The sequence below is a fragment of the Daktulosphaira vitifoliae genome, unplaced genomic scaffold (genome assembly GCF_025091365.1).
Source record: "Daktulosphaira vitifoliae isolate Bord-2020 unplaced genomic scaffold, ASM2509136v1 Scaffold_2, whole genome shotgun sequence".
NCBI lineage: Eukaryota > Metazoa > Arthropoda > Insecta > Hemiptera > Phylloxeridae > Daktulosphaira > Daktulosphaira vitifoliae.
Window position 1 is genome coordinate 11,212,495 of NW_026099573.1, and position 11,518 is coordinate 11,224,012.

The window sequence follows — 11,518 nt, forward strand, 5'->3', positions numbered from 1 at the left end:
ACGAGTAATACTAATCCAATATCTCTTGGAATAACACTAGATCATTTGATTCTAGAACACTAGATCAAAATACACTATAAAAAGTAGCAACAAAAATCAAAACCAGAAATTCATCAACAAATTGACTGATAAGTATGAAATTGTATTTGCGCATGCCTTGAGAACTTTAAAACTCATAACTTACTTATTCTGTCGTAGAATACGATATGTCTATTTATAAAAGAAGTCAATATTGTGATTTAATCGATTTACAACTTAGAAAGACATTACGAAAATTCCTAGTGCAACTTTGTGTAATGACTTAATAGATCCAATAATACATATGGTAGTTCGACATTAGATCTCAAGACTAATACTTACGGAATCATTTTATGGGGGCCAACAAAGTCTCTAAACAAGAATATTCATATGTCAAATGTTTAATAAAATAATGGTTTAAAAAAAGACAAGGAAAAAAAGATCACTCGTAGACAATTAACTTGAATCAAAACAACCAAGTAATATATGATGTAGCCTTAATCAAATAAGTATTAAGCTAGAAAGATGCAAGGAACTCATGCATCAATAGAAATGTATAGAACATCCTAACTATCGCTGCGAAGAATGTATTCAATCAATAACTCAATAATAGAAAAATGTCCAATAGGAATTACAATGGAGATCCAAAAATCTCTACAGTAATTCTAGAGGTGTTAGATTGACAGAAAAAGTACAATATTGGTTTATAAATATATATATATACTACCAAGTAATTTTATATATTTAATTGTATCATTTATTTAGTATACTTATACTCTAGTCAGTTTTTGTTATGTATCTACCATGAAAATAAATAAATAAAAAAGACAAAATCTTACGGAAAGATTCAGGTTTATACGTGTTATTCTTTATGTGACTAAACAAACCCATTACAGTTGACGTTTGTTTATCAATCAGAAGTCCACGATCAGGAAATAAGTTATAAGTATTATTGTGATCCAAAACTCCAGCAAATAAATACCAGTTTCCTGACCTATTAGGAATATATTATTTAATAGAAATCATAAATTCTTAATTATATATAATATTACGTATTAATTAAGACGTTTTCCAGAAAAGGGACCATATAAAAAATATATAACCTTTACTAGAAAAGCGCCTTAATTAAAACATGAACAATTGACACTTTGAAATTTAACGACGTATTTTAAGAGGTTACAGATGCAATCCTCTACCCTTGAATTAATTACGACCACACTAAAATCATGTACCTCGATTTTTCTTAATTTTCAGAAGGAAAAATGAATATACCATTTTTTTTAATCTAATTTTAAGAAACAATAGAAATTTTCGATTCTTAAAACTCTTAATAATCATGTTTAGGTAACTCCTCATATGTGAGCGATCTTCCAAACTATTCTTTACGACTATCATTATTTAACTATTAATTTATTGTAAACAATGAATTAATTTACGTTCTTTTTCCTATTTATCGTAATGGAACTCATTCCTTCATTCCTCCCTCTACAAATTTTATATGTTAGCATAGAGGCGTAGAAATGGTTAATCTATAGAAAGAGGGGGGAAATGAATACATAAACCCCTAACCTAATATTTTTAATATAATTTTATTTCATAAAAAAATTTAAAAAATGAAGTATGTACAATTTCTTGAAATAAAAACAATAAACCTCAAAAAAATAGACATACAAATTTAAAATAGAAGCGATGACATGTAAATTTAGAGAACACTGATTGTAAATATTTAATATTTTACAAAATGAGAAACACTATAAGTATTTACCCACAAGGTATCTCAGATCTAACAAATAATTCTTATAGCTTTTTATCCAATTATATAATTAAATTATATCATACTGTTAGTAAAATACACCAAAAAAATATATTATAGTAGAATGATAATTAGATTAAAGTATATATAATTTTATTGATTTTTCAAATTTTCATGGCAGTTTTTAGTTTTTTTTTTCAAAAAACTCTTACTCAATGAAAACACTGGCATCTAAAAAAAATTGTATTAATATATTTACTGGCTTTTTAAGCTATCATCCGCCGTCTGGTTTTTAGAAAAATGATTTTTAGGTGGGAATCCTCTTCCAAAAAAATATTTTGGAGCATTAGAAACATTTTTACAAATATCTAGTAATGGATAAACATTATCGTCCATAAAATTCTTAACAAAAGATTCATTCCTATCCTTCATGGCTTCTTTCCATCTTGTAACACCACGTTTTAGTGATACTAAATAATAATAATTATAAATTAGTAAAATCCTATCAAAAAAACAAAACTCGCCTGTAATTTGTTAATTAATTTATTACTGGGAATAAATTACCAATCAAAAATTTAAAATATTACCATTTAAAAGATGCCTTGAAAATTTTTGTATGCTACTTTTATTTTTATAACCTTTTTTTATTTTCGATCATGATTGATCAATACAGAGCTTTATTATGTTCAAGTATCTCCGTTTTCTATTATTATAAAAATTAGGTAATTCTAAACTTATTGAACACTTTTCGTCACATTGAAACTTAATGTAAATTTATAATCCCTATATTCTTTTTGAAAAATCTATAGATTTAAAAGAAATTTAAATACTGTCTCGGATTTTTTGCTTTAATGAAATATTAATATTGCGAAAAAAAAGTCCTTTTCACATTTACACACTTATTTATATATTTTACTTTATTAAAATAAATAGATATTAAGCTGAAAATGTATTAAATTTATCATGATGTTCTTTTATCACTTCTTGCACTCAGCTACTACCAATGATGCACACGTAATGGGGCCAGGCAAAGCTTCAATATATTTTTAGCTGAAAATTGCTGTATATATCTTTGGCGTTAGTAATTAGAAGTTAATAAATAAAAAACGACTTTTACGAACAGATTTTTCTCAACTAGGATTTAAAAGAAATCGAATTACATCTAATTCAAAATATTACTTTCAAAAATGGTAAAAAAAACAAAAATAACATAATGGTTTTATTGATATACGAGGTAATCCCATTGTGAAAATACAACTTGGACTACATTAAATATTTTTTTCTTTTTTATAGAAAAAAAAAATTATTTAAATTTATTTTTGTTTTTTTATGATAGCCATTTCAAAGATTAAATTTAAAAAAGAATTTTATTTTCAAATATAGATTCAAAATAATAGATGGATTAAATATAGTTTTTAGGTATGTTTAGATATAACATCGCTGCTTGTTTATTATTTATTTATTTTTCTTTTACATACTAAATCCGATTGCAATATTTTCTGGAATAGATGAAAATGCGATTGGTTTTAAGTAAGTCCATTTTTCTTTTGGATCATTGGGGTTATTCAAACCTTCAAGCAATCTTAATACGGCAATATCTCCACTTCTCGTGGTAGGATCAAATCTGGGATGTACAATTTTTGCATCCAAGTCAACTTCAATTAAATTTTCATCATTGCAAGCCTTTGAAAATGGATTACCTTTAAGGCAAACCTATATTTTAACCAGTACTTGACCTTTAAAGTATTTAATTTACTCTCCAACTTTAAAAATTTAAAAAATTATTCAACTGATATTCTTATTCTAATTCATATTCTGCATTATTTTTCTGTGAGAAAAATAAAATTTCATCTTTTATTTATTTAAGTCACTCTATTTTATTTTAATTTATGAATAACGAACAAACTGACGTGTATAATTATTTTTAAGTTTGAAATTGATTTAAAATTTTATTTTAAGTATTGTCTACCTTTATTGTATCTAAGTCAGGTATTTCTAACAAACTTGCTGCTACAATAACATGCTGGCAAAATGGAAATGTTTGATTTTTCCAGGGATAATCAGAGCATTTTAATACACCGTGGTAATATTCTAGCGTGGAATTCACAGTATTACTTATTACTACACCGACGATTCCAGGATGCTCAAATTTTTCTAGAGTGCGTTTATTGTGTATTTTGTCAAATTTTTCAAGTTCTGCATACGTTGGATTTTCAATCAAATCAAATGAATTAATAACCATTAAAAATAGTGTCTGAATATATAAATATAATTCCCATCGAATACTCATGAGAATTTATTAATTATGTTACTACATAGTAAATGAATATTGAAAGTCAATTGTAAAGAAATTAAAGATAATGAATACAACAATAAGTTTGAATAAATAACAACTATTATGTACATTAGCTATGCATAGCTTTATATTTAGCCAATAAATCAAACAGAGTACTAGAGAGTATAGAGTACAGAGAGATAAAATAATTTGCCATGTGTGAGAACAAAAAACCTTTATAAAAAAAATTTTCGTTAGCATTGTAATCTCATGTCTTAAAATTTTTTTATTTGTATTAGCTATAATAATATTATTGTACTGTAAAATGCCTTCATTTTATATTTAAAATATTCCTTGGTGATGAAGTCACAAGATTCGATTCTTTTTGATCGTGTCATTAAAAAAAGATGCTTAAAATATCTTAGATTTTACCGGGTAATGATATCAAACATTAAAATGTATAATGTTGTTTAATAGTTATTATATGGAGTAATCAATTGTTGTAAAGAATAGATATCTCTATTATTAATTTTCATCTGCTGTACAATAGTATTTTATAAGTATACTTATATAATTGTGGTTTAAAGTTAGTGTCAGTCCCATAGATATTTATGAAATTGAATTATTTTTTAGCGTTTTCATATCTGTAAATATGAGCATCTCAGTACCCGTTTTTAAAAAAAATTTTCAACGAATAAACAAAATATTCATACTTCCTAATCTACAGTAATTTACCGTTGTTTACAATCCTATAGACATTTTGTCTCGCCTAAATGAAGATTTGGTCAAAACATATTTACAAAAATGTGTCACAATTAATTCTTATACTGAATATATCTTTTTAATGGAAATTGACGGTAAAAATTCATTAGTAAATTTGATTTATTATCAGTTGAGAAAGTATCAACAATATAACCTTGTGCCCATTCGATGTCCGACATTGATCTTGATACGTTATAGTAACACCGTTTCTGTGGACTCGTCATCGGGTTAGGTCATTGATTCTATGGACTTTCTTCCTGATGATTCGCGGTCGTCTGCTCACCAGTAACTGGTTTGACTGCTCGGAACCACCGCGACTCTATGCCAAACTGGTGTGTTCTTAGCACACTTGCCATTTACAGTAAACCCGAGCAATCCGGAAAAATAACGATGAGGAACGCCTTCATGACCGTAGTAATTATAATAGCTTCAGGGGGTACTACGGTATATTTCGGAAGTGCCACACATTTGGATAACGAGAATTTATTATACTGTTAGAAGAACAACACACGCGTGGCGGTTAGTAAACGGCTGACTGAATACATAAAAGTATAAATGTTTAAAATAAATAACTGAAATCAGTTAATGCAAAAAGCAAATGTGGCTTGAATAATGAAGGCTGAGTTATTATCAACGGATTATAGATAATCGGAAAACATAAAAAAAAACATTTAAATTTCTATAAAAAAAACATTTTATTTTTGTATTAACTAAACTTAAACATAATAAATATGTATTATAAATATATCATTTATACTTTACAAAATTGTACGTTAATTATATATAGGGTTCACTTTCGACAACTGATTTATTTAGTTTGCGCTCAACTAAGAAGTAACGAGAGTTTTACTAACATAATCAACAAAGATAACTTAATAAACAAATTATTAATTACTATTAAAGACGAATTCCTTGGTTGCGAGAGCGAACAAAGTTCAAAAGTTCATCACTGTCCTCACAAACAAATGGTTTCAGATGATGACAAGCGACATCGTGCCATTTAACTCCATCTTGGTAAAAGTTGTTCAAAACGGCCAAACAAGATTCGTCGTTACCCTATATTAAACAAAGGATTCAAATAGCTTAAACAAATTCAAATTCAAATTTATTTTGACGAATTAATATTAATATAACAATGTAATTAACTCACTTGAGGAGCTTCTCTGTTGTCAGGTTGAGCTTGTCCGAATCCTCCAGTACTACTCCAGTCACCTGAATTACGTTGGGTGGTTGGTCCAATTTTAGCACCAGATCCAGACCAGAACCATCCATTAACGTTAGCTGGTATCAAATCTGGTCTATCACATCCATTAAAATTACATTTTCTGCCAGATGTCCAAATATATTTCACGTTTCCTAATATAATTAATAATATTAGGATAAATATTAATTAATTATTCAATCATTTAGTTTAATCAGCATTTTCGTGAACTTGACTATGTTGAAACTTTTTAGCTTAAACTCCCAAAAAATACTGTTGATTATAATATTCAGATGTCTCTATTTAATTTGATAAATTCACAACGAACATTTCTTTTAAATGTATTTTTTAAGTTAACTCTATAATTTTTACTCTTAGTTTTTAATATAAAATTATGCACTCACCTCTTCCTATTCTCTGTTTAACAAATTCGTTTTCTTGTGGGGTTTCCAAACTTACTGCGTCCATACAATGTCTGCGACAAATGTTTCTAGCATCTAACCAGTCAACTTCCAAACTTTTGGTTGGCGCGTGCTCCCAACTGAAAAAGTATGAATGTGAAACTCCCCTGGCATCACGGTAGGTAGCATGCTTGATTCCTGAAATAAAAAAACTCAATTTATAATTCAAAATTAATATTAATTTAAAATCTATCCTTTGAGTTAACATGATTTTAAGCATAACGTTAATCTGAGTAAAATATATATACAAAATTTTGAATTTATAAAAATATTATTTAAGTCTTTCAGACCGGACTTTTCATTTTCAGTTAAAATGACCTTTCTTTTAATAATAAGTGACCCTAGAATAGGTTAAAAAAAGATTTTCAGAGAAATGTATATTAAAACTTTGAACTTTAGAAAAAATGATACTATAGTTATTATGTTTACATCATTTAGCATCTATAAACACTATTCTTACTTTAAATTAGGATCGTAAATTAAAAAAAATGAAAATAGGTACACAAAAGTGTTCTGAAGGTTTAAAATAGTTAAAGTAATTTTTTTTTTTGTATTTGGAAGTGAATAAAAAATGTATAATGACTAAAAAAATATTGATATCCAATACCATAATTTGAGTGGACAATGACCGATTTAAAACTGATTAAAATTGTTTTTAAGTATATATTTTATTGATTTTAAATTTTTTAACAAGTAATTATTATAATAAACAAATTTAAATTATGTTGAAAAAAGTGTTAAACCGTCATTTCATAATCTTTCTTTTTTATTTGAGCTTTCATTAATATTTGTTATTTTCTATATTGCTTACTGCTTGAACAACTGCGTGGATCTGGTAATGCTAATCTTCTTTGTGCAGCTACAACTGACAACCCAAAGAGGAACAAACAAATTGTACGGAGCATGTTTGCCTGAAGAAAATAAAATAAGAAAAACTTATTATAAGAAAACATCTGTGGTTTATATCCAAAAACTGATAAGTCACAAAAATGTGCTTTTAAAAATTTTTAATTGAGTGTATAAAGTAGAATGTTTTCTTTCGTTTAACAAAAATATTGATTAAATTTTATCGGGAAGGTCTGTTTTTCGTATTTCAAAATTATTAACACCATTGATATTTTAAATTTATTTTTTCTCTCTAGAAAAACTGCTAAAATTGGCATATTAGCTTTTGGTAAATGACGACAAAATGATATAAATTAGTAATTAACAATAGAACTAAATGTAGTAATTAATGAATTTTTTAAATTTAATTAAAATATATTTGTAAACAAAGAGTATTTTTTTTTCACTTGTTATTTTTTATTTCATACTGCCAACACATTGATTACCAGCATTTAAATCGCCACATAATTTAAAAAGGCTTACAATGAACACATCGAAGTAGCATTCACACTTGGTAAGTTAGTAGACAAAATTTTGAAATTACACTTATCAACAACTTATTAGTCTACTGTGCAATACCGTAGACACTAACTCAAAAAAAATTATGTTTAATTTAATTTTCGATAATCACTCCAAAAAATACATTAAATATATTTTTATTGATATTTATAATAATTCATTTAAACGTTTTATAAATGTTAAACAAAGCAATTTTGTTTATATAATAAGTTGAAATTCCCTTGTATATTAAAATGCTAAAAGAGAAATTGCTTCGAGCATAACCTTTTGACCGATGATTGCGATAATTTTAATAACTGTAGAAATATATATAATTACATAGACAATAAGTAATATCAATTTTTAAAATCTCTATACGTCCATTAAATCTTTCTTATCCTACATTACTTGGTATCTTATATCATCTAAATTTCTGGTTCATTTTTCAAAAACATACTTGGTAATTATTCTAAAAATACTGTTTTTCTACAATTAATTTAGAATTATTTCCATCTAATCTAATCTATCAAACATTATTTACCGCTTTCACCTTTTTTAATATTAAATCATTCATCACACTTAATTTGTTTACGTGTTTAAAACTTAGAATTCATTTGGTTATAACGACTTATTTTACTCCAAGAAACTAATAAACTGTAAATAAATGTTTAAAACAATTTTTTAAACGTAAATATATAATGTCTTGCTCGATTACAATTATACTTAAAATATAAAATGAATATCAAAAGATAAAAAAAAATTATTAGCAACGAAATTTTGAAAACCAAAATCTTATAACAGAAACATGTATATTGTATAAATGATTGTTTTGTACATTAGTAAAGTTATAAAACATAACAATTATCCGTGTAATTTAGATTAATTTAATAATTGTAAAAAGTCAACAGGTAACTGAAGTCTCCGACTATTTAGTTAACACAACAAATAACAAATTGTTAAAATTTTGACGCAAATAATGTTGGCAAACCCATATTTTTATAAGCCCATATGTTGCAATTTAACATATATTTTTAATTTAGAATTGCTAATTTTAAATTGCATCGTACTATTATTTGATTAATTTTTCTGAAGTATTACCAGTCAGCAACTTAAGTTCCTTCGGTATAATTATTATTGTTACACAAGTAAGAAAATAAACTAAAAAATGAATCTAAGAATACAAAATATAAACTTTGTTATGTGAAATTTATGATTGCGTGATAATTTTATTCTACTCTCTAAAATTTCCTTAACCAAGAAAAGCTGTATTAAAAAATAATAGAATATGGCAACTATCATGTTTTTTGCGATTCTATACATCTTAAGTTTAGTATCGTGACTATAAATTTAATACGTAAAGTATTATTATGTCATAATATAATTACAGTTTAATGAGAAATTCAAGAAACTATATTCTAAAATCAAGTCTGTCCAGCCTCAACAACAAGTACAAAATTAATTTTTACCTTTATAAATTGGTATTTTACACCAAAATTTCAACACAAATCTGCATTTCAAATATTTTAAATCAGTACATGAATGAAAATGAAATCTATTTATTATTTATGGATGAATTAAATATCACATTAAGTACTAAATAATGGGTATACTTGTATATTTGTTTTCGACAGTATTGTGTTGGTTGTTACCTATATTGACTAAATTCCATTAGTTTAACATACAAAAATTGGAAGACCATTAATCCGGGGAGATCATCGTACTATATTAGCCATTAATTTGGGCAATTATTTATTTTCGAAGGTTATTCATAATGTCATAGTGTTGTCACTGATAGGTAATATAAATTTGTTTGGATATTTATATTTTCAGTTGGTCACTAATAGAAAGTTAATATTCTTATACGACAATAGTCGAGCACGTACTTACTGTTATTAATGTATTATGGCCATCCGGGAATGTTTTTACAAAATACATCAACTTAGCAATTTATTTTTATTGTAATGGAAATGAACAAAACTTAAGGACAATGTATATATTCAGTATTCCATCATGTGTTACAGAATTTTAAACCTTTAATTATCAACTATAGATAAATTAAAATGTAATAGACGCTATATTGATTAGTTTTGGAGATTTATGGGTACAATTAATGCACGCAGTTTTAAATTATTTTAAAATATTGTTTAAATTAGACATCACAATTAGTGAATTATTTAATAATTAAATAATTTTCTCAATTATTTGTTTGCTATAGACGCAGTCACCATAAAAAAAAATTCTATATTAATGTTTAACCAATTAATAATAAAATAAGAAAATCCCGTTATGTTTATCCAAAATATAAGTGTAAATTTACACTGTAAACGGTATTACTAAAAAAAAAAAGAAAAACATTTATTACACAATAGACGTGAAATAATGTTAACGTTTTATTATAATAACTGTGAATGAAAATTTACTAAGATGTAGTGAAACTCTAATAACCCAATGTTAATTCAATAACATCGCGGTTCTTATCTGTTACATTCTCCCAATGCCTTTTTTGTACCATTAGTTTCCGTTTTCCGACTGCTATTAAACACTCGTGATCAGACGAGAATAGACATCGTAGATTCTAGATAAAAAAATCTCATTTCGATGGCTTTAATTGTAAGAATAATAATGAAAACATTTGTAGAGTTATCTTAGTAATGATAATCGCCAATTGTATTTCATTATTTTTTTATTGAAGGAGTAGATACTTTCTAAACGCATTAAGAGAAAGCCAAACACAGACGTTTTTTTAGAAGTGTTACCGATAAAAAATTGATACATATATTATCATTTATGAATAACAATACAGTTCGCGGCATACACTAGAACTTTCAAGTTTATCAAAATTAACTTGTGTGTGCATTAAAATTTCAAACATATTTTTTTATTTTTACAAGCGGGGAAATATTTTTATCATAATAATGCGGTATTCAATTATAGATCATGCAACATTGAAAAATAAATAAATAATTACAAACTATAATGATACCTGAAAACTGCACATTGATTAGCTTTAAAATCGCAAAATAAATTATGAAATTATAAATCATGTAAGTACATTAAACCACCAATAAAAGTTTAGGAAGAGTGCATTTAAAAAATTGCATATTGTAAGAAAAAAATATTTACTTATAAACCTTTTAGTTACACAAACAATTTTTTAACTAACGTAAATTTATGTTTAAAATCAATAAAAATTAATTAAAGTTTGGGGAAAAATGTTATTCGATACTAATGGATTTTAATTCAATCAATCGTACTAAATAATATAAAGAAATTTCGTTGTCTTACCAAGAGCTTATACAGACTGAGTCCTGACCGAGAAGCGACGAGATTTAAACTAACGCATACACGATCTGAGTCTTGCCGCGGAGCGATTGAGGAAGACGACTGAACCGTAGCCCAACATTCCTGGGGAGTTCATAGCTGCTGCCCTACTTTCCCGCCGCGATGCTCCACCTGTCGCTTATCCTCCACCACCGTTAGCCTACTTTACCTACAAGATCCTCTTCCTGTTAATAAACATCCGTGGTTGCCGCAAAGCGTTAATTCGTGTGTACTATTTAATTATTACTTGATACACACACACGATACGACACGCAGCGAAAATGATTGAGAGCCTGTCATGTCGATTTTGTAATCGAAAGAGGTCTCCCACATACATGCGATGT

At 26.7% G+C, this 11,518-nt stretch overlaps 1 protein-coding gene across 1 annotated transcript; it reads right to left on the minus strand.

Moving 5' to 3' along the window:
* Positions 1-5,484: 5,484 nt before the first annotated feature.
* On the minus strand, positions 5,485-11,278 carry LOC126898444 (uncharacterized). The gene is made up of 5 exons (XM_050672457.1): positions 11,139-11,278; positions 7,282-7,381; positions 6,414-6,608; positions 5,959-6,164; positions 5,485-5,864 (listed from the first exon to the last, which is right to left on the minus strand). The coding sequence occupies exons 2-5, from the start codon at positions 7,373-7,375 to the stop codon at positions 5,706-5,708; spliced, it is 654 nt and encodes a 217-aa protein (XP_050528414.1). The 5' UTR covers positions 7,376-7,381; positions 11,139-11,278; the 3' UTR covers positions 5,485-5,705.
* Positions 11,279-11,518: the final 240 nt, after the last annotated feature.

Bases quoted from the DNA above. Each gene is read 5' to 3' on its own strand.
- LOC126898444 (XM_050672457.1), bottom strand. From the start codon at position 7,375: ATGCTCCGTACAATTTGTTTGTTCCTCTTTGGGTTGTCAGTTGTAGCT. The intron at 6,609-7,281 runs GTAAGCAATATA...TTTTTATTTCAG, and splicing joins TCCACGCAGTTGTTCAAGCA to GAATCAAGCATGCTACCTAC. The intron at 6,165-6,413 runs GTGAGTGCATAA...TAATTATATTAG, and splicing joins TAAACAGAGAATAGGAAGAG to GAAACGTGAAATATATTTGG.